The sequence below is a fragment of the Coffea arabica genome, chromosome 1e (genome assembly GCF_036785885.1).
Source record: "Coffea arabica cultivar ET-39 chromosome 1e, Coffea Arabica ET-39 HiFi, whole genome shotgun sequence".
Taxonomy (NCBI): Eukaryota; Viridiplantae; Streptophyta; class Magnoliopsida; order Gentianales; family Rubiaceae; genus Coffea; species Coffea arabica.
Window position 1 is genome coordinate 30,552,562 of NC_092311.1, and position 24,339 is coordinate 30,576,900.

At 36.1% G+C, this 24,339-nt stretch overlaps 1 protein-coding gene across 12 annotated transcripts; it reads right to left on the bottom strand.

The window, feature by feature from the left end:
* Positions 1 to 6,359: 6,359 nt before the first annotated feature.
* On the bottom strand, positions 6,360 to 22,028 carry LOC113701756 (phenylacetaldehyde reductase-like). 12 transcript variants are annotated; one of them, XM_072054078.1, is made up of 9 exons: positions 21,747 to 22,020; positions 21,325 to 21,406; positions 18,537 to 21,196; positions 17,129 to 17,298; positions 11,060 to 11,251; positions 10,166 to 10,328; positions 8,557 to 8,759; positions 7,966 to 8,061; positions 6,360 to 6,972 (listed from the first exon to the last, which is right to left on the bottom strand). In XM_072054078.1, the coding sequence occupies exons 3-7, from the start codon at positions 18,646 to 18,648 to the stop codon at positions 8,704 to 8,706; spliced, it is 693 nt and encodes a 230-aa protein (XP_071910179.1). In that variant the 5' UTR covers positions 18,649 to 21,196; positions 21,325 to 21,406; positions 21,747 to 22,020; the 3' UTR covers positions 6,360 to 6,972; positions 7,966 to 8,061; positions 8,557 to 8,703. The 12 variants fall into 12 exon arrangements, with proteins under 12 accessions (XP_071910179.1, XP_071910181.1, XP_071910184.1 ...); XM_072054080.1 differs by having other exon boundaries at positions 21,325 to 21,411; XM_072054083.1 differs by adding an exon at positions 17,414 to 17,562 and having other exon boundaries at positions 18,537 to 22,028.
* Between the last annotated feature and the right edge of the window lie 2,311 nt (positions 22,029 to 24,339).

Sequence of the window (24,339 nt, forward strand, 5' to 3'; positions counted from 1 at the left end):
AGACATTTTCATGTTTATTCATGGAGGATAAAATCGTGCAGCTCGTTTCAGTGTTTCATCTTCTATGTAGTCCTGATATCCCTCGTAAATAGAGTAATCCTTGAGCCCACGAGGTACGGTCTTCTATGGATTAGTAGATGGCGTCAAACAAACAAGTGATGGCGTTAAATCTTCACTCACTCCTCCATCACGAGCACTTATTGGTTCGAGATATTTTGCCATCGCAACTCTTAACTTATTCCTGTCATGAAATTTAAAATCTTCTGGTATAATAAAATCAATTTCACTAACAGGAATTGAAAAATAAGAGTTAGAAAAATATTGATTAAGGAATGGAGGAGATGTCACCGCATTTGGAGATTGTTCACTGGATTCATTCACTTGGACCATTTGATGCTGAGGTCTCATATCTTGCACTTCAACTTTCTTTTCAACTGTATCTTTAGATCCTTCTTCTTGAGATTTTTGCAGTACCATGTCATTTGTCAGGATAATTACACCCTCATCTTCTTCATGGTCGATAATAGTTGCTGAGGGCAATTCTTCACTCATTCGAGAAGTCAATTGCGTTATCCTAGATGTCAATTGATCCATTTGATCTGCCAGGTTACGCATGCTCGCTTGTGTCTCTGATGAAAGTTCATTGTCACCTGTTGAAGTAGATGTGTCTCCTGTTGAATTTGATATGTCTTAGTAGCTATTAATTCAACTATTTCTTCAAGAGACGTACCTGACATGGATGACGGTTCTTGAGACTCTAATTGTTGAAAATCTATTAGCCTTTGCTCATAATTAAAATTGGAATCATCCCACCATCCTCCCTCATACCCATTTGGATAAGGGTCATACCACGTTTGATATTGAGGTGAAAAATTTCCACAAGTATTTATTGGAGCACTTAGACCATTTTGAAATGCAGAGCACATGTTGGTTGCATGATTTGAGACAAAATAAGTTCCGCAATTTGCAACAGCCCATTGATCATCAGATAAAACACGAGTCTCATAACCCCTTCTAGAAATAAAATCCAATCTATCACCAAAATACGGAAAGTTAGCAGCCATAACTATATATTAAAAAAAAAGAGAAAAATAATAAAAATAATAAAAATAAAAATAAGATGAACTCAAAAAGAAACAAATTAATCAAGCACCAGTCCCCGGCAACGGCGCCAAAAATTGACAGGTGTCGAACCTGCACATTAATAAATACCTACTCGAAAAAAATACAGATTTTGTATATAGCGGTGAGTAGGGTCGAATCCACAGGGATTAGGATAATTCGTTTCATCTAGAATTCAAAGTATGGGGGTTTTTGGATTAAATGCTAACTAAATAAATTAAATGCAGAAAATAGTTAATTAAAAGAAATAATTAGAGAAACTCTAGCCAAGGGTATACTTCAGAAATGGTTCATGCACTGATCATCGATTCACAGATAATTCCACATTTATTAATAGATTGGTTATAGTTGTCATAAACGCGATAAACAACCAACCTTTCCTTACTTTCTCGATAGTTAAGGTACGACCGTTAACTATTTCTCTAACCCAAAAACAACCCTTGGTACGACCGTAGGATTTAATTTCTAACTTGCATTAAGAATTAGAAAGGCCCAATCCTAACTAACAAACACGCTACGAGGGTTTGTTTAAGTTAGATCGTATGTTTCCCTGACATAAACCCAATTACGCCTGTTGCTACTAGGATAGAGATAACGAACAATTACAGATTCAATTACCCCTATTTAGCAAAATGGCCTATATGAATAATTAATTATTGCGCACTAATCAATCATACACAAGAGGTATAACAATTAAAAACAGGAATCATATAAATACCAATAAATAAGGAAGCGATTAAAATAAATTCGATCTCACAGTAATTGCAGAACCAAATCTTCAGTTGTCCCTTGACTAGAATTAGAAGGTTAGTCCCCCATTAATGGAGAACAACCATGCGCAAAAGCTATCTGAATCTTACAAAATTGTTCCTGGCCAAATCGGCCAACTAGCCAAGGAAAAGTAATAAGAACAAAATAATTGTGCTCTTTTATTTCTCCCGTGAAAAGAAGATCCGAATTTGTTGCTAGCTCCCGTCTTTATCACGCGGGATCCGTCCTTTTTTCCTCTTCAAAGTCGGCTGGCCTTCCTTCCTTTTCTCCCTAATTCCTTACAAAGACATACGAAAGTCTCTTTCCTTCCGTCAAACTCAAGCTAAAAGACTTCCTAATAGTCTAGAATCCTAGTCTATATGACCCTTCCTAATCTAATAGATTTTCCTAATAAAAAAATAGTTTTCTCATAGTACTCAACTACTAAATAGAAAAAGACAATAATTATTCCAGCATAGCCTCGAACTTGGAATCGACAATTCTTTGGAAACTACCTCGTGCGCGTGAGATCTCGAATCTTCTGGACTTGAATGTAGGTCCCGAACGTGCCTCCACTAAATTAGATGGAAATTGTCCCTTTTAATCATGTTTTGGTTATTTTTCCTACAATTAGCACTATTAACCAAATATAAGTAGAATCCATCAATTAATACAATATTCGGCTAAAATAAAAGGGAAAAATAATTATAAATGTAGTAACAAATTATAACTTATCAATTTCCCCCACACCTAAACCATGCTTGTCCTCAAGCATGAGAACAACAAATCAAACAAATAAAATCAAACAATGGCTATTGTTCAAATCTTCTATTGCCAAGATACAATTAAAACATATGTCAAGTATTAGTGGTAATTTTTCAAGCAATATCTCTCCAGTTAGCTTTCAAGATTAAGGACTCTTCTAATTTATGACTTACTAGTCTAAGAATATAAAATATTCAACCAGCATCCATAAGCAAATGGTTCGACTATTAAGCAAAATCTCAACATTAAAATTCAAGGATCAGCGGGCTAACAATTCATTCATATTTTTCACTATTAGCACTTTTTTTTTTTTAGAATATCCCCACTTGATTGATTTTTTTTTGTTTTGTTTTAGGGGGAATGCTTGGTCTTTAGCCATTTAAGCGTTTTGACGCGAACTCCGACATTGGCCAAATGAAGGAACCCGGTTACTCAATTTTTATCGCTAAAAGACCACATACTCATAGTTATCATCGCTTTTTGACGCGAAAGTTAACATTTGTGATGAAGACCTCCGGTTACTAGGCAACGATACTAGCGGAGTATAGCTGAATACTATTCAAAAATAAGCATCAAATTAAAATTAATAATCACACAAACCCGCTTTATTTCTTAAACATGAAGAATTAAGATTAATAGTTGAACCAATTTGCATAAAAAAATGCTAGATAAATATTTACAATACTTAGAGAAATTAACCAAAAAGTGTAAAAGTCACAAAATCTCAAATATTCACCAAAGAGATACCCTTAAACTTAACCATGTCATACTTAACACCTTAAAGTGTAAAATCTTAGCAATAGAAAAATTTGAGACATCTAACCATCATTTATCAAGAATAATCACAAATATGCACAAAGATAGGCAAAAATTGGATAAAATTCAACAAAGTCAATCAAAAAATTCCAACAAAAATACCTACACTTGCACTTTTTCAATAAAATACCAATATAATACTCCCCGCCATACCTAAATCTTGCATTGTCCCCAATGTAAGCACTAAAGAATAAAATTCAAAGCAAAAAGGGACAACGAAACTTCCCTGATCATCAAAGGGGGGTTGTGGCACAACTGTAGGTGAGAGGCAAAAGACATGTAGAGCTCGATGGCAAAACTGATGACGATGAAGGCTATGATCTGCAGCTAAGGATGTTAGGTGGTTCACGATAGATGAGGAAGAATTATACGCGATGAGCAGCGATAATCAGGAACCGACGACCCATGTTAAACAACGCAACGGTGGCGGTGGAATTTGAGGTCCTTTGGTTGCGGTCTTGCGGCTGGAAAAGAAAAGAAAGGAATAAAAAGGAAAGGGAGAGAAGAAGAAAAGAGAGAAAGAAAGAAAGAAAAAGAAAAGAAAGGAAATTTTTTTTTTTGAAACCACTGCATTAGATGTGGGCACGCCTAACTGCCCTTGAATCTTCTGACCAACCCACGGAAATCAAGCTCCTTAAGCGTGACCACTTGGCGTGGGCACGCCTAACTACTAGAGAGTCTTCTGACCATTTTTCAGAAATTGAGTTCCTTAGGCGTGACCACTTGGCGTGGGTACGCCTAACTACTATAGAGTCTTCTGACCGCAGACTAAAATTGCCTCCCTTAAGCGTGACCATCCGGCATGGGCATGCCTAACTGCTGGGTAGTCTTCTGTCCGCCAAATTAAAACTTCCTTCCTTAGACGTGACCAACTAGCGTGGGCACGTCTAACTGCCAACTTCCTGCCACAAAAGCAACAAATCATTAAATGCAACTAACACTTAAAAAAAACTCTAAAAACATATGAAAATTAAAACAAAAGCCTTGGTTTGCCTCCCAAGCAGCGCCTTTCTTTAATGTCTTTGGCTAGACATTTTCATGTTTATTCATGGAGGATAAAATCGTGCAACTCGTTTCAGTGCTTCATCTTCTCTGTAATCCTGATATCCCTCGTAAATAGAGTAATCCTTGAGCCCACGAGGTACGGTCTTCTATGGATTAGTAGATGGCGTCAAACAAACAAGTGATGGCGTTAAATCTTCACTCACTCTTCCATCACGAGCACTTATTGGTTCGAGATATTTTGCCATCGCAACTCTTAACTTATTCCTGTCATGAAATTTAAAATCTTCTGGTATAATAAAATCAATTTCACTAACAGGAATTGAAAAATAAGAGTTAGAAAAATATTGATTAAGGAATGGAGGAGATGTCACCGCATTTGGAGATTGTTCACTGGATTCATTCACTTGGACCATTTGATGCTGAGGTCTCATATCTTGCACTTCAACTTTCTTTTCAACTGCATCTTTAGATCCTTCTTCTTGAGATTTTTGCAGTACCATGTCATTTGTCAGGATAATTACACCCTCATCTTCTTCATGGTCGATAATAGTTGCTGAGGGCAATTCTTCACTCATTCGAGAAGTCAATTGCGTTATCCTAGATGTCAATTGATCCATTTGATCTGCCAGGTTACGCATGCTCGCTTGTGTCTCTGATGAAAGTTCATTGTCACCTGTTGAAGTAGATGTGTCTCCTGTTGAATTTGATATGTCTTAGTAGCTATTAATTCAACTATTTCTTCAAGAGACGTACCTGACATGGATGACGGTTCTTGAGACTCTAATTGTTGAAAATCTATTAGCCTTTGCTCATAATTAAAATTGGAATCATCCCACCATCCTCCCTCATACCCATTTGGATAAGGGTCATACCACGTTTGATATTGAGGTGAAAAATTTCCACAAGTATTTATTGGAGCACTTAGACCATTTTGAAATGCAGAGCACATGTCGGTTGCATGATTTGAGACAAAATAAGTTCCACAATTTGCAACAGCCCATTGATCATCAGATAAAACACGAGTCTCATAACCCCTTCTAGAAATAAAATCCAATCTATCACCAAAATACGGAAAGTTAGCAGCCATAACTATATATTAAAAAAATAAGAGAAAAATAATAAAAATAAAAATAAGATGAACTAAAAAAGAAACAAATTAATCAAACACAAGTCCCCGGCAACGGCGCCAAAAATTGACAGGTGTCGAACGTGCACAATAATAAATACCTACTCGAAAAAAATACAGATTTTGTATATAGCGGTGAGTAGGGTCGAATCCACAGGGATTGTGGATAATTCGTTTCTTTTAGAATTCAAAGTATGGGGGGTTTTTGGATTAAATGCTAACTAAATAAATTAAATGCAGAAAATAGTTAATTAAAAGAAATAATTAGAGAAACTCTAACCAAGGGTACACTTCAGAAATGGTTCATGCACTGATCATCGATTCACAGATAATTCCACATTTATTAATAGATTGGTTATAGTTGTCATACACGCGATAAACAACCAACCTTTCCTTACTTTCTCGATAGTTAAGGTACGACCGTTAACTATTTCTCTAACCCAAAAACAACCCTAGGTACGACCGTAGGATTTAATTTCTAGCTTGTATTAAGAATTAGAAAGGCCTGATCCTAACTAACAAACACGCTACGAGGGTTTGTTTAAATTAGATCGTATGTTTCCCTGACATAAACCCAATTACGCCAGTTGCTACTGGGATAGAGATAACGAACAATTACGGATTCAATTACCCCTATTTAGCAAAATAGCCTATATGAATAATTAATTATTGCGCACTAATCAATCATACACAAGAGCTATAACAATTTAAAACAGAAATCATATAAATACCAATAAATGAGGAAGCGATTAAAATAAATTCGATCTCACAGTAATTGCAGAACCAAATCTTCAGTTGTCCCTTGACTAGAATTAGAAGGTTAGTCCCCCATTAATGGAGAACAACCATGCGCAAAAGCTATCTGAATCTTACAAAATTGTTCCTGGCCAAATCGGCCAACTAGCCAAGGAAAAGTAATAAGAACAAAGTAATTGTGCTCTTTTATTTCTCCCGTGAAAAGAAGATCCGAATTTGTTGCTAGCTCCCGTCTTTATCACGCGGGATCCGTCCTTTTTTCCTCTTCAAAGTCGGCTGGCCTTCCTTCCTTTTCTCCCTAATTCCTTACAAAGACATGCGAAAGTCCCTTTCCTTCCGTCAAACTCAAGCTAGAAAGACTTCCTAATAGTCTAGAATCCTAGTCTGTATGACCCTTCCTAATCTAATAGATTTTCCTAATAAAAAAATAGTTTTCTCATAGTACTCAACTACTAAATAGAAAAAGGCAATAATTATTCCAGCATAGCCTCGGACTTGGAATCGACAATTCTTTGGAAACTGCCTCGTGCGCGTGAGATCTCGAATCTTCTGGACTTGAATGTAGGTCCCGAACGTGCCTTCACTAAATTAGATGGAAATTGGCCCTTTTAATCATGTTTTGGTTATTTTTCCTACAATTAGCACCATTAACCAAATATAAGTAGAATCCATCAATTAATACAATATTTGGCTAAAATAAAAGGGAAAAATAATTATAAATGTAGTAACAAATTATAACCTATCAGTCTGAAAGTACGTAACTAAAATGGAAATTTATCGCATCCAGATGACATGATATGAATAATAGGCAAACATATATAGGGATGTCTTACTTTAAGACATGAGAATCTCAGGTACAACATCACATAAAGGCTGTTTATTCTTGTCAAACCATCAAGTACAGCAGAAAGACAAAAGAATGATAAAAGCTTGCGTAACTTAACACAATATAATTTCCTGTCAGTTTTCTAATTTCTTTCTGGTTGGGTTCATCTACCTCACCCTTTTTTGGACATGGAAAAAAAAGAATAGTAGATGCAAAATTTGAAAGGTGAAAAATCTTATTGCTATGAAGAAAGGTCAAAACTTCCGGGTGAACACTGCAAAACATGTAAGCATATTACCTCCAAGATTTCCTAATTACAGGTTTAATTAGCAGAGAATCATATTCATGTACTAAAGTGTTCTGAATATTTGCAAATAACAAACTCATGCTTTTATCATAATCCTGCAAATATTGTGATCATGTCGTAGTCATAATTTTATTATTACTACTTTAAAGTACTTCAGAAAGAATCAATCTCCATTAAGTGAAATGATCATATACATGTATTGTTGGAGGCAGCTTATCCAGACACTAACAAAGTCAGCTGATACAAGTCACCTTTCTAGAATGCACACAATGAACTCATTGTGCTTGACGTTACTGCTGCTTATATTGCCTTCTCATTTGAGATTGATGTACAAAAGAAAATGTTTATTTAAGACCAGAGGAATGGCATATTTGGGCTGAGAATAACATGAAAGTTAAGAACAAGCCCTATAGAAATAGTATAATTCAGAAATGCAACCTAGATAACAGCAAGACAATGTTATCTACTAGTCAATCTCAAGGTAAAAGAAACCTCCAACATATGTTCTCTACTAGTCAATCTCAAGGCAAAAGAAACCTCCAACATCTTTGCGCCATCTGATATGCTCGATTCATAACATTCTGAAACCTAAAATGACAGATATGTGGAGTAAAAATTCCCAAGAACCAAACTATCATAACAAGGAATAGAGCTTTAACCATAAAGTACTAATTTAATTGACTACCTAGCAAATGTTAACCCTCCTGAACGTTCTGTATCTTATTTCCATTTCAAATAACAAAAAAATTCAAAATCTTGTAAAAACTTCAACACCCTTAACCAGAAGGTGTAACATAACCAGCAGTAATCAAATGCATCCAAGCTTTAATCAAATATGAATTTAACTCAGATGAAGGAACTGTGCTGTTTTCAAAGATACTCTTCATGAGAGTTTCCTAATTTTTGCCACGTCTTGAGTTTTGGATGCATGGTCTACCATAGGTAGAAGCGTGGAAATATGGATTATATACGTGATCAAATGATGAACTTCATAATAAGTCCAACATGACCCTATGGTATAGCTAATTTAGATCAGTACATCTAAATGCATCATCAAATCCAAATTACAGAGCTTGGACTTACTTTACTGGAAGCTTTAAGGAAGGAAAAAGTTCATGCAAGATCTTTACAACTTTGGAGTAGTGTGCCACTTATTCAACCAGGCAGTATCTTCCACTAGCCAATGGATTTTCAAAAGCTAGTATATGTGCATTAGCAACATCTTTCACATCAACCCAGGGAAATGTTGAATTTGGAAATGTTTCTGCACCTATTGAGACAAAAACCTAAAAAATAGAAAACTGAGTGAAACCATTAGCATATCTGGAAAGAATGTGAAGAAAGTTATATGAAGAATTCAACAACAGCTAAGCAAAAATTAGGACATACAATATATCCAGTCAAGGGCAAGACAAGGTTCATATCATCTTCTTTGATGTACAGACATTTCTAACAGAGAGAGTAATATAGAATGAGAAAATGTTTACAACAAGCATACTTGCGCTTATGCTGAGTACTTGTTTGTTTCACATTTCCTTTTTACTTTAATTAAGAAAGCATCAGGAAATTTATAACTTAGATAGAAGTACAATAAAAAGTGCAGTAAAACATCCCAGAAGCACACTAGATCAAACAAAATAAGTTTTTTACATGATAGACGACCCAAAAGATTTTGGAACTTGAGTTCCAGATAAACAACACATATATGCACATCTCAACACAAAAAGGCTATAAGAAAACAAAACTTATTGTGGGCACACCCGCTGCCGCACTTGAAAACAGATGAGACTGTGGCCAAACTCCAAATGTGAAATGACCATGTCATCCTCCTTCGGAAAACTCAAATCCACTAAACAGGCAGAGAACTCACAACAAACTTTCCAACATGGCAAATTACATGACACATTGCTCCAATTACCATGAGATTCTTGGGATAACTAAATTGACTAAACAGGTCAAAAAGTCATGACAAGCTCAGCTTTATAGCTTCCACGGTGCATTGCTGCCAAGTACATAAATTGGCCAGTCTAGTGGTGGTTTGGCCATTTTCATTTGTTCTCAAGTTGATTTTCAGTTGAATCAGATAATCACAAGTTCTACCCTAATTTAAATTGCGCCCACATTCTCCACTATATTTTCATATGGTTTCAATAGCTAGATTAGCAAGTGGTTTGGGGTAAATCTTCACAGTATTGGATGTAATTGTATAAAGTCCACTAGACCAAAGACTCAACCAAGTACTCAGGAGGGGGGAAAAAACAACGCCACCAACAACAACAAACATGAGTCATTGTTATTCAACATGCAACTTTCAATTCCATTTCTATTCTTTGAGCAAACAAAACATTCTCATTCAACTGAAATTAATATAAGAAAGTATATTATGTAAGTATCTATATAGTACATGTGCAAATATAGACTAAGAAAATTAGAGCAAGTTAAAAATGAATAAATAAATAAAAATAAGCCAACAACCTAAAGCCAATAAAATTGAGTTATGGTTTCAGTAGCAACACCAAGGACAGCTTCAAAATTTTTCTCAGTTCCCTCAAAGACAGAATCAAGGGGAAAAAAAGGTTTACCAACAGCATATCATACAGGTCTGTGCCCTCAAATAATAACTAAGCAGATCCAACCAAAAGAGCAAGTTCCAAAGATTTGGTTTGCTTTCTCTTTATGTAAAAATCCATACCATTTATTAGGTTCAATATTACAGCACCACCGGTGTTAAGTGTTGGCTGTAACAGAGGTCCGATCACCATGGCTGGGTTTATTGCAACCATGTCTATGTCATTCTCTTTTACAAACTTCCAGGCCTCATCCTCAACCAATGTCTTCGCAAGAATGTACCATGACTAGAAAAGGAGAAGGAAAAAGAAAAAGAACAACATCATATATATCTCCTTTTTAAATACTAACCATTTTTAATTGGCTGTATCTTAAAAGGCAATAACACCCAGTCCCGGAAAACAGTTTGTCTGAGTGAGCAAGGTGTCTATCATGGGGAGAGAGAGAGTCTCAAGTTTCTAGCAGCATCATGCTGATAATTATGGTGGAAGGCAACTTCAAGCATGAAAGAAGCACTTAGCAGGAAGCAGGATAAGTAATTTCCGGAGATGAATAAAATAATTAATCATGTATCTTGAATTCATGATCAGCACAGTAAAGTGTACTACAATGACATAATCATGTATGCTATGCCCAAGATGGAGAACTTAACCAGATATAGAAAAGGATATTGAATCATGGTTGGATTCTAATTATTATCTAGAGTTAATTGTTTCAGGGCTTGGTTTGAAGATTTACAACTTTAGCAACTCACAACATGTTCTAACTTATGAAATTTGAATTCAGTTTTCAGCTTGATCCCAAAATTTGTCACCTTTGGCTTTTCCATTAACTATCCTAAGCCAATGACTGATTTTCAATGAAAGATATATATTAGTGCAATAGGAAAGTAAAGCAAAAGCTTAGGGGACAACATCAAATGGTTTTCAACGTTAGTCGGAGCAGAAAATAGTTTACAGGTCATTATCCAAATTCATGTATAATATCTAACACAGAACAGAAAGTGACATTCACAGACCTTGGTTTCTTTGCAGAAATCTGGAAGAGTCCACCAAGTCTCATCAACCATCACGTCAGGAGTAAGAGGCTTTCCATTAAAGCCAACTGAAGCAAAAGAGGAGGTCAAAATCACTCTTTTAACAGATGGTGATTTTGCACATGATTTAAGTACATTCAGAGTCCCTTTTACGGCAGGATCAATCAATTCAGCCTGTCAAAAAAGAATTGCAAATAAGTGACGACTGACAGATATCAGAAATCATTCATGCTAACTGGAACAAAGTTCATATGAAACATATTTACTACAGATGTATTTGGAAAAAGTACCATGTATCTTTACTTTCATTGAACAGTGCTTTTTCCATGACATAAATATATTTTCCAGCTTTTCAGGGCTCCTCTTATATTCATTAGCTCTGCCATAAATCAACATGGACAAATAACTCGACAGTAAGTCAGACTCTTTTAGAGTAATTACTGTGATTTTAGAGAGATTGAGGTCCAGGATGACTAAAACCAGTTAAATTAAATAGTCTTTTAATTTTAGGTTGAACAATGGTTTTGACCAAGCTATGCAGATAACAAAGTATTCTTTTTAAGCAGACAGTGGTTAAGTGGTCATTAGCCAATAGACAGAAATCAGTCGTTGGTTTACTTCAGTGCAAAATATTTCCACCTAGAAGAATTAACACACCCCAAATCTAAGCAAATGAGTTTTCATTCAAGAAATTAAAAAGCTTGCTTTTGCCACAGAAAAGCTATTAAAGCATCCTTATCCATGTCCCTTTAGGGTTGCAACTGTATTTATTTGGATTTTGGCCTAAATTAATATCTGTGGTTGTGAAACAACCATATTCTCTTTTTTAGGTTCACCTAAATAGCCTGAGAAACTTAACCATCTATACTTCTACATTTCTTCACATCTCACCAACTCCTTATTTCTTCAAGACAAGCTGTTTAGCATTAGTTTGCAAATGCAAGGGATGACATCTAGTATCTTCTTTCACGAGACAGGTAGGACGATATCTAGTATGTTCCATCATGAGACAAGTAGGACTGTATTTACTATTTTCCTAGATGTGGAAAAATAATATTAATGACAAAAGAAGTTAATACTATATAATCCCTAAGAACAAATGAATTGGCTTCCAAAAAAGTTTCAACACCAGAAAGCATAGAGTAGAATACTCAATACCACACCAAAATGAGTAGAACACTAATTCTGAATGTGAATATCCACACGCAATGAGGTCAAATTCACAAAAACTCCACATAATGTAAAAAAAGACAAGCAAATGCACTGCCACAGTAAGGAGACCACTTTTACTTAGAACACCGGATTTATAAGATTTTAGAGCCAACATTGTTGAACCATACTAAGTACCATCCTGGATTTTTTAAGTTGAATGTATATATACCTCTCTAATAGGATTTTGGGAACAACTGCCCAATCATTTACACAAAAGAAAAATAAAACAGAAATAAGTAATAACGAAGTGGAAAGCATTTAGATGCTCTGCTCCCAACACATATTAAAACTTCTTTTCCTCTTTTTTTCCTCTTTTTTTTTATGAAGGGGGGGGGGGGGGTTGGGGCGGGCAAGCAACAAAGCATTACTAGATTCAACAATATTTTTAGGTTATACTCTGGCACATTTCTGCAATCTTTTTGCAGATATGCTACTACAAATTGGAGATAAAGGATGTCCAAATGTAGTAGAGCCACAAATTTGTTAGGATTACATATTAGAAGCGACCTGAGATTATCTAAAACAATTTGCCTTTGCTAAAGAAGTTATTGAGAACCAGCTAAAGAAGTGACCTGAGATTATCTAACATTATTTGCCTTTGCTAAAGAAATTATTGAAAGCCAGCTATAGTGTCTCATACATATTTGTGTTAATCTAAAAATGATTAATTTAGCTAAAGCAATTGTTGAAACCAACTACATTTTCTTTCACATTCCCATAGCCAAGAACAGAAGTTCATCAGAACTAATGGACTAAAAAGGCTCGATCTTGGAATTCAATATCAGCTTGCAATTGGCTATTGGGCTTCCTTGTTTATTATCATTATTTAAGAGAAACATTCATCCATCGAGAGACATACACAGTGTGTGACGCCCCCACTTCTCCCAAGGGCGAACCCAAGGGTATCCGCGGAACGCCTGCCTAGCTCTCGCCAGGACTCGAGACAAATCAATTCAAACTTAACAATATATAACAATTTATACCAGTCTAATAAGGAAAAAATCGCTTCCATAAACGAATATCCAAGTCTTGTACCACGTGTTCAAAATACATCCGTTATCCAATTCTTACGTCAGGATCCAAAAGATACATCAATTCCCAAATATATACAATAGTCAAAATGTCTAGTCAATTACAATTGAAACCCTAATACAAAAGTACATCCAAAGGGTTCCAACGAGTTTTACTCCATCCATTCTTGTTAAGGAAAACAAATCTACGGGGTGAGCGAAACGCTCGTGAGGCCAAGAAAACACACATGCAAGCACGTTGTCCAAATAACAATCCCAATATTCAAGTAATTTACAATTCGAGCGAGAAAAATAAACAGAAACAATTCAAGGATATAGGAGCTCTCAGGAGCTATTTTCCTCTTGCTTCGCCACGGCTCGATCCGATACCCCCTCGTGATGACACTCCGTTATCCTGGTGGGTATTTTATCCGTAGAAACTTCACTTATTACTTCCTCCGACCAACATTCCACCCTCTCGGATCCGAAACCAAACACGCACGAAAAAGGCGATACTCGTCGAGTATGCCACACGAGATCTCAAGAGATCAAGTTTTGATTTTTGAACACGCACGGAAAGGGCGATACTCCACGAGTATGCCGAACAAGATCTCAAAAGATCAAGTTGTGTTTTGTTATTCTCTTGGTTTATCAAACTTCTCGACCAAGCCCATGCCGGCTCGAGTTGTAAGATTGGTTAAGAGAATTGGGCGTCCCCATAAGTCGAGGAGGTTCACTCCACCCGACAACAAGACACGCACGACATACACGACATGCATGGCAACACGACACGCACACGAAAACGGGTATATTTTAGTCGACGAGATTCACTCAATCGACTTTGAAAACCAAATTAATACAAGTAAAGTTCAAGTAAAGGAGAGCGAGTGCGATAAAGTACACACTCGTCTCATCAAGTGATATTCACGTATATAAGCAGGTAAATCAAGTAAACACGACAAGTCAGGCACTTGACACTCACCAATTCAAAAGTAATTGAGCGAGAAAATCTTTAGTTGTCCCCTCCGGGATTCTTTTCAAGACTCGCTTGAGCACCTGAAGTAATTAACAAGTATTTTTCACTCACAATCACGTATTAATCAAGAAAGGAGTTACGCTTATTTGGACTAGTCAATACCTCAAACCAAGAACCTTAGCCACTCAAAATAAAGGTTCAAAAGTGAGGTTTTATTAACACAAGAAAAACTGATTTCCTTCATGAAATCAAGTTTAAAGCGATCAATTATCATCAAGAAGGAGTAACAAGTTTTCAAATTTTCATTTTCTAAGAAATCAGCAAATTTCAGCTTTGCGCGTCAAATTTAGAAAAATCAGATCTTGCACTCAGTAGGTCCAAAATTATAAAACTTGGTACCGTTGGAAACCTCTTAGAAAGTACTAAAAGTTCTTAAAAGATACTTTTCCATGAATCTAAGTGGAAGGTATTCAAAAATGAGCTTGAAGGTACAGGTTCGGCGTACAAGGCAGAATTAAGTTGGATTCGGCCAACTTTGGAAATTCGGCACGATTCACATGTTGCAAACCGGCCTCTGAAATTTACAGCTCAATTAGTGTTACAAGTGAGGTTTATAACAAAACAAGCGGATCAAGAATCGGAGTTTCGAGTACCGAGATACGGTAGCTCAAAGTTGAGGAAGATTCAAGACTGAAGAAGAATTTCCAGTTTTGAACCTCCAACACTAGCAATTTAATTCGGTATCGAAACGAACTTGAATTGGTGCCAAAATTGGCAGTATTTTACTCCTATATGCAAGGTATTCCTCTATCAAATTTCAGGGAAAAATACCCTCGGGAAGGTAGTTAATTAGTCAACCAAAGTTCAGGAAAAATTCTAAGGCAATCTGCCTTGTGACTTTCATTTCACAATTTCAAATCGTTTAACCAAGAAAACTATCCGAACATGGTTCATTTGTGAAAAAAAGGTCTAAGACACATCCATGATACCTTTGGTAAGTGATGAGCATCAAGAACTTCAATTAATAAAATCATTCCCAAGTTTTGCCCCAAATCAGTCCAAATACTACGTTTTTCCAAAACAGGGCAGTCCTCTTGTTTTAGTCACAACTCAATCAATTTAACTCGGAATGAGGCATGGTTTATGGCGTTAGAAAATACATTCACGGGACTAAAAGTTCACAGAAGGAAATGTTCTGAAATTTGGCAAGCAACCAGCTCAAAATTGAGCCTCAAGTTGCTGCCTCAACAAGCCATTCCAGCAAATCCGAGAGACAGGACAGCTAACTTAAAACGTTTGGTTCGGATCACTCACAAAGAATCAGAACTTGAATTTTATCTCAAATTAAAGCTAGGAATGTCTAGTTTCAAACACCACCGACGGAACTTGATTTCGACACCCGAGGACAGAGTTATGGCCACAATACGACCACTGGACAGTTTTACCCGAAAATAATTTTCCAGCATGCCTAGTTCATGAATAAATTCATTTGCCCATCCAATCGTTAATGTTTTCCAACGAAAATTTCTACACACATAATATAACATATACACATCAGGATCATGCCAATAAATCACCAAAAATGGGCCTTATCATGGCCGAACAAAACAGGGGCAGATTCGGCAATTTCTGGTCATGACCTCTACTTGAGTTCCCAACAATAACACTCCATAAATTCATCATTATAACCATTAAACTACCATTAAATCCAACATTGATCCTCAAATCAGCAACAACAACCCAAGTGTGGGAATACAAAGAGCCCACTATCACATTTTACATCCATATCAAGCTAACCAAATGCATGCATGAACTTAACAAGGTAAGATAGCTTCCAAACTTCAAGTTTCTAAGAGTGGATCATCACTTACTTTGGGTTGATGTTCAGCAGAATTTTCGGCCCTCTATTACCCCAGAAAAACCGTGATTTCCAGCCCTTGTTTGCAGCTTAAAATGCTCCTCAAGTGTCAAGCTAGGTGTGGTGCAAGTTTGGTTGAATTTGGAGATGATTTGGGGTGGTTTTGAGTGAGATTAGTGAGCAGAAATTTTGAAGCAATGGAGTTAGAGAGAGGAGGGTGTTTGGTCGGCTATGAGGAGAGAGAAGATGGAGAGAAATCTGATTTCCTTTAGCTTCCAAGAGAAGGTGAAATAAGTGGTGGAAATTCACCCAAAAGTCAACTCTCATTAGGGGCCGTTTGGTGCGATTACGGCTCGATTTTCTCGCGCGTTTGGTTCACTAATGCACTAAACCTCCAATGCATATATATTCATGTAAATATTATTCACTCTTAATTGTCCCGAAATAAGGGTCTAAAGTCCCTCAAATAAAGTCGCGCGTGTGAAAACGCGTACCGTCAATTTTAACAATATAACGCGAAACTTCCGAGAAATTCTTATAACGATTGTACTACTAACTATCACTTGAGTATTTATTCATAAGATTACCTATTTTAGGACCATAGTACAAGTCTTCAATATTCCAAGCTTATTGTGCTACTACGCGGATAAAATCTCCAAGTACTATTCACTATTTTTACTAAACGTACTCCAGGAAATTAATTTTCAGAACGAGTCACTTTAAAAATATAACGAAGTTATATTTCCATGTATTTAGGTCTAATAAGGCTAGAAAATATTCCTCGTGGCAAAAATCCAATTAAATAGTTTATTAAGCCATAAATTAGGCATAAAATAATAGTTTTTACGAGTCCTCACACAGTGACTTGAGAGTAAACCATGAGAAAACATAGATGTATCTGCAACCTAACTAGCAGAACCTATGGCTTCTTGTCTTACTTTGACAAATGAAGAAAATGCATACTCAATTAAGGAATAAGGAAATGATCAATGGACCTGAGGATCATTGCGTGGGTCATGGAAAGGAGATGCTATATGGAAAACACCATCGCACCCATCAATTGCAGCATCAAAGGAACCTTCTTCCAGTAGGTTTGCTTTGAACAACTGAAGTCTCTCTGATGCTCCATCAAGTGCAAGCAGGTGTGCTACTTTCTTTGGATCATCTGCATGATTTACATGAATTAGACCAAAGCTCATAGTAAAGAACACTAAGCTCAGAAGCAAAAAAATTTATCTTTGATACAGTAGTTTCATGAAATAACAAAACCAGATGATGACCTCTAACTAGTAAGACACCGCAAGCATCTGGAAGATTGGACAACATAATGGCTTCAAGAATTAGAAAAGGATGGTAGTTTGGGAATATCAATGACGTCAATGGTGATTAACATCACATGGGAGACAGTTCCAGTAGTTGAACCTGTATACTAGAGAAGAAAGGAGAAAGAAGAGGACTCAAAATGACAGGTACATTAGTACTTTCTCATCATCCATCAGCTTACAAAGGGGAATCTCTTTAAGGAAGCAAAATCTCGTCTCCCCAAGTTGCCCCCCCCAACCAACCAACCCAACCTTCCTTCCCCACCACAACATAAAAAAAAAATATGCTGCATAGAAGACAGAATATAGAAAGAACGTGGATTACTTTATTGTTCTCAGACTAAACAGAAAACCACAAATAACAACAACAACAATAATAATAATTGAAAATGCAGCACAACCATAGGAGTTCTGCTCAGGAAAACAAAAAAAGCCCACAGGAGTTCAGCTACATCTTTTAACATATATAAGCTGGAAATTGGTAGCGAACCTTTCGGGTTTACCATATGTTCCAAACCATAAGCTTGCCAACTACTAAGACAATGCCACCAGTCAAACCCTCAGTAAATTCTTTCAAATTTCCATTATGTTACAGGTGCACGTGTTATTATTCAAGAGAACATAGGATTAACCAACGATAAAATTGCAGTTTGTTGGAGCCCAAGATTTTTACTACAGAAATATTGCATTACATGATGTTCCTCAATTCTGACTATCTAGACCCAATTTAACCTTCCTTTTCTCCATTCTTATAATAACAAAAGCCCTTATCTCTCCAATCTTCAATATGAACACCTACCTAATCAGAATTTTCAATTCCCAGAGCCACCAATGAATTGTTTGTTAAACTGGAAAACGAAATTGCACAAGAAACTCAAGCAAAATACCAACAAGAATCCAATAGCTCACAAACAAAACCCAAAAATTTAAAAATTAAAATTTTTTTGAAAAATCAATAATCTTCATACCATGTAACTTAAAGCACAACCAATATCCAAAAGTTTCAACTTCAGAGAGGGAAAAAATTTTCAGAAAAGCTAAATCTAAAAGAGAAAGACGAAGGGCTTGGAGGGATACTTACTGAGGTCACGGACAGATGCCTTGACAATGTAACCACGGTGGAGCAAGAACTTGACAAGCCATGATGCTATGAAGCCTAAAGCCCCTGTTACACACACAACTGTCTTCTGCATTGCTTTCAACCTTTGTGCGTGAAAATGAGTGCAAGACCGTGGGAGTGTCTAAATAGACCAAGGATTGTACATGGGATTTTGCTGTTTTTGTACTGTCGTTGTGCTCCAAAATGTACTCGAATGAGTACGACTGTGGGATTTAGCTTCTCAAAAAGGTGGGGTCGGTGTTCAAGATTGTGCTGCACCCATATCACTCATATTCAGCAAAGGAGGGGAACGGGATATTCTCCTGACACTGTGAGGGCACCAAGTCCATGTTGTCCTGACTCTGTGAGGGCCATAACTATGGGATTTTGCTTCCCGAAAAGGTAAGTACGGTGAGTTGTGATGTCCCGCTCCCGCCAAAATCATTGTGTACATATATACCAATATTTAGACAATATTATCTAATATTTAGTGTGTGCGCGTGTAATGTAAGAATTTTATCCAATATGTAGGCAATATTATCCACCCCCATGTTGTAAATCTTATCAAAATCCTTAATATATGTGTAAATTAACAACCATATGCCCCCTGTACATCAAAAATTCTAACTCAACAAACTTATAAATAAATAACTGGATATTTCACCTCTCACTTATGATCAAAACCACCAACAAAAACTCAACTTTACTTTTTTTTTTGGACTTCTTTCTTGATATGCTTTCAATGCACAAACCCATTTGAAAAGTTTTGTTAACTTTTTAGCTGTAGAATGAAACTCACAAAATTTCTTTTTCTTCTTTTCACCTTTGCCCCAAAAAAAAAGAAAAAAACTACGTAGTAATTATCTGCATATAATTTTAAATTATATTTTATATTATTTGTTAAACATGTGCATTTCAATACTTGGATGGTTATGTTTATACATTGCATTTGAGTCATTTTTAAATGGGTGAATTTCAATACTTGGATGGTTATGTATAATCATTTTTAAATGGATATAAATGAGTAAATCGAGTCAACTCACTGCCTACCAATTAAATAAATTTAATTGAGTATCGATTTAAATCCATTCAAAATTAATAGGAGGTTTTCGATGGTTTATTGTTGGGTGAATTTGGACGAGTCAACATAATTAAATTGTAATTGATATCTCTAATCTCAGGTTCAAACCCTTTCACTTTTACTAAAAAAAGGGCAACTGACTCCTCTTAAATTTGAAAAAAAGTAATCGTTAAGCTTAGAAAATTTGGAAATTTATATGCTATTCTTATTTGTCCTCACTAAAAGTTAACAAATTCTCTTTTCTATCTACATTGCTTCCTAAATTCTCTTTTCAATCTAAGAGAATCCTCCCTAGTATATCTTATGATGCTGGTATATCTTATCTTGTCTGATTCTCAACTAAATAATACTGCACGAGGTCCTTGAGCATGCTCTAGAAGCCAATCTTTTAAAACTCGGACCGTCAATTGAACCGGCGAAGTGAAAGGGTCGAGGTTCAACCGGTCGGACCGGTTCAACCCCGGTTCAATAAATAAATAAATATATATACACACACATATACACACACACCTATGCACATAATTAATACATAGCTAATTATGAATATTCAACAAATAAATTAATACATAGCCAAGGAGGATGGGAAATTTTGTATCAAATTTCTCAAATAACAAGAAGACATCCAATGGCACCTTAACAAAAGATAATCCTAGTTTTGTAATAATTGCCAAAACTAAAATATACACCTAGTGATGCATGGCTATGAAACATTAGTGCTACTAGTGATTCGGGACACATTATAGTGGATCAATTGTAAATTTAAAATGATTTGATGCATTGCAATAATTTTAGTAGAATCAATGATGCTTAAGACTATTCGTCCTTCTTTAATTCCATGATGATTTGAAGTCAACATCCGTGAACTTTTTCCACTTGTGACCATGAAACTTTCTGTCTAAAATGGTACAAATCCTTACTCGATCCATCACTGTAATAAAGAAACAAGTATGCAAAATTTATGAAGACTTGCAGCTTTATCATTGTGGAATTTCAGGAAACATACGTCTACTGGAGTTCATGTGCATATGAGGTTTTTTTTTTACTTTCACTCACAAAAGCCTATTCAAAAACATTTTGTGCAGAAACTCGCACTTTCTCTTGGCTAGCAGTCTCCACAGTAAGATAATAGATTAACCTATTGATTCACCTTTGCTACAATCTTCGAGCCAGGCAACAAAGGCAACTAACGAGTAAAAAAACAAAACAAAACAAAAATTACAGGACAAACAGACTGATGAGCTTATCTAATTTGAGGACAAACCAAAAAAAATACCTTATCTAATTTGAGAACAAACCAGATCTTTTGTTTTTCAACTTTTTTTTACTTTACCAAGTTAGTCTATGAAATGGAGGAATAGAAAAAATATAATCTAATCATTTAGGCTGCTGCTGCAATGACAAGTCAATAAAGATCATATGCCCAACAAACAAATTGTATAATTAGAGGCTCCCCCAAGACATTGAACGTACGCATGCAAATTTCATTACCGAATATCAGGAAGTATCGTAAACCAATTCATAGTGAAAAAAGAAGATAGATCCTTTCAGTTTCTTCATAGTCCTGCTAAGTTCGAACCAAAATGAAGCAACAAAAAATTTACCAATCAGCTGTGCAACTCTGGAGCAGGAAAATTACAAACATATACAAAAATTTATTCACACTATCTTATCTTTCAAGCAACAACTTACAAAAATGAAATAGGATTTTACGGCATCATCATTCTTCTTCAAATACGACACTACTACAATTCCCTTCCAACAAAAGTTCCACCTGAACTAGTAACCAAAAGAAGATAACAGTATAGTTCAATCAGCTATTACAGAATCAGATCTACCACCTGCAACTGGACCAATCTACAACTACAAAACTCATAACTGCAGTGCAAGAATTATAACTAATAATCAAAACCCACAAAAATTCACAGAATATCAATCCAGAAATTCACATATTGCCTCCGATCTTCCTATCGCAAGGCAAAACATGAAACTACAAGCATCAAAATTCAATCTTTTTCCCAAAAGCAGCAACCACTGAGGGCTGAGGGGACGGTTCCTAAAACCCAGCAATCAACAAAGAAAGATTAAAAAAAAAGGGAAAAAGATAAACGAACCCGATAATAGCTTGAATTCCAGAGTTTTTTGGCTAAGAATCGATGCGGTGAGTAGAAAAACTTCATGCTTCCTTTTTGCTGATTGCTATGGATCAAGATTGGACTTTGGACTTTGGACTTTGGAGAAGGATTAGGATTAAGCCATTAAGGGGAGAAGGAATTAGAGACGGCAATTTTAGGAAGCAGGAAGACCGAAGAGTGAAGATTGAAGGCTAGGCTTAGATAATTTCGGTCAAAATTCTGTCAATTTTATCAAAAAATTGAAAAACTACGGTTTACGGTTCGATTCGAGTTTAACGGTTTATACGATTTTTTACGAGTTTGACTGGTTTTTGGACCAAATCAACACAGATTATGAACCGGACCGGACACATGACCGATTTTCGGTTCGATCGGTCGAACCGGCCGGTCCAGTCCGGGTTTCAAAATATTGCTAGAAGCAAAGGATACATTAGAGATGAGAATTACTGGGAACTCCTCATTGACACTAAATAAATATATATTTTTGTCTGATTCTCAACTAAATAATACTGCACGAGGTCCTCGAGCATGCTCTAGAAGCAAAGGATACATTAGAGATGAGAATTAGTGGGAACTCCTCATTGACACTAAATAAATATTTTTTTGTATTGTTTGATACGTTTAACCTTTAGAATATGGTCTCTTTCGTGTAAAACACTACAGGGTTAGTGCTGGTGCTTCATCAATTAGGCATTTATGTTTGTGCACACATCAACCGATCATTGTCGATTTTTTGCACATCTACTTCTACAGGAGTTTCAAATCTATCAAATCGTCCTTGATTGGGTAACTTTAAGTTGGTTGCTTTTTTATGGATCATATTTTGACTAAATCTAAGCCAAACTAATCATGTTTTCTCATAAATTTTTAATTCATGAGATTATGAGATCTAGGCGTAGACCTTGCTAATACAAATATGAGTAAAGATAGGATCTAATTTTGTATAATCTTATACCTAAATTTAGATCCATACCCCAACCTTAATTCAATCACACATAAATGTAAATTATTAGCTAAAATTTTAGTATTGACAAAACAAAAAAGAGCCTAATAATCTCATATAGCTTATTAGAAAATGTGTGCTCTGACTTTTAAGAATGTAATAGTTGACAACGAGAAAGAAAGTTGAGACGTAGGATACCCTACTACCCTTGAAAGTGATCTCACCCTCATAAGAATGTATCCATGGTGCCATATAGTTCACTAGGTAGTCACTCTTCACAATATAACGGCTAGCCTCGATCCCGTGCACTTGCAAGTTAAGGGTTTGAGTTTGAAATGAATTACTGAATATCACAAAGTAGGAAGAAAGAAAGAAAAACAGAATTCACTTCTCAACTGAACTTTCAAGATTTCTCTTTATAAGAGCGCACGGATATAGACACATGTGCTATGATTATTACGAGTTCATGAATTTATAAGTTCCATGAAAGAACTAATAAATTCCAAGAAGTGCATGAATCTAGAAATGAATCTAAGAAAGGGATGAATGTGGGGCTGTCACAGGTGGTATCAGAGCCTGCTTTGTGTGGTCTCTGCGCGAAGTGAGCTTGGGCCGAGGGTTCATACGGTTTCGATTGTGTGATTATGTGTAAAGGGTTAAGTGCTCTTCTTGGGTGTAAGTTTTGAATTGTGCCTGTTATAAGTATAAATCCCTTAACACGGCACTTGGGAAAGATAGATATGTACGTCAGGTGGGAATCTCTAATATGAGTGATTTACTCTTGGGATCGGCCGGCTCGAGTTGTGAATTATCTTATTATGGATTCTTGTACTTGAGTATCAAATAGTGGAGAGCGCTAGAATAAGAGTTTGAATCTTGATTGCACCTGAGGTGAGATTTGATGGCAAAGGTTAAGGCACGGAAGATTCTAACGCCTGACTTAGTAATAGGATTGATCAAGGGGATTGGATCTAAGAGTGTTATCATGGACGAATCTAGTAATAGTCTTGCTGGGGTTTCTATAGAGGGTGACCAGGTTGTAGTGTAGATCGAGAAATTTGCACCGAAAACCTGTTTCTTTTCTCATATGAATGTGAGGACTTGATAAGTGTTTATTTGATTTGGGGCGGTCTGACTGCGACAATAGGTATCTCTACCTCGCTTTGGATATCTGATACCCGTAACTTAGTTTTCGATGAACTATCCTTGCTTATGCTTCCTTGATACCTATCCACTGATGTCAACGTGTGAACTTGGCTTGATTATTATTGTACCGCGATTGAGAGTTTTGGAATTAGGTAGAAAGATTTTGAAAACAAGGATGGGGCATAAGGTGTGAAACGTTTGATATACGAAGTATGCTTTAAGGTTTTGTTATGTACATAAGTGATACGTGGCATAGTATCTTAAGATATTGCCCTAACTATGTTCTACTTTCCAGTCTGTTTCATTTGAGAATCTCGAAGTTTGATCGTCCGTGGTTGGATTGGGAGTTAAGGAACTTAACAGTTATATGATTAGAGTGCCACTTGTACTTAGTTCCACTTGTACTTAGTTACTTATTATGATCCATTGATTTGCCTGGCAGGCTATCACTTGAGTTCCAGCGAATCCATGAGATAGCACATT

Excerpts from the sequence above, each read along its gene's own strand:
- LOC113701756 (XM_072054082.1), bottom strand. The coding sequence starts at position 18,648 with ATGCAGAAGACAGTTGTGTGTGTAACAGGGGCTTTAGGCTTCATAGCA. Across the intron at positions 17,299-18,536 it reads GGCATCTGTCCGTGACCTCA|ATGATCCAAAGAAAGTAGCA; the intron begins GTAAGTATCCCT and ends TAAATCATGCAG. Across the intron at positions 8,760-10,165 it reads AATATTGAACCTAATAAATG|GTTTTTGTCTCAATAGGTGC; the intron begins GTATGGATTTTT and ends TCTATTTTTTAG.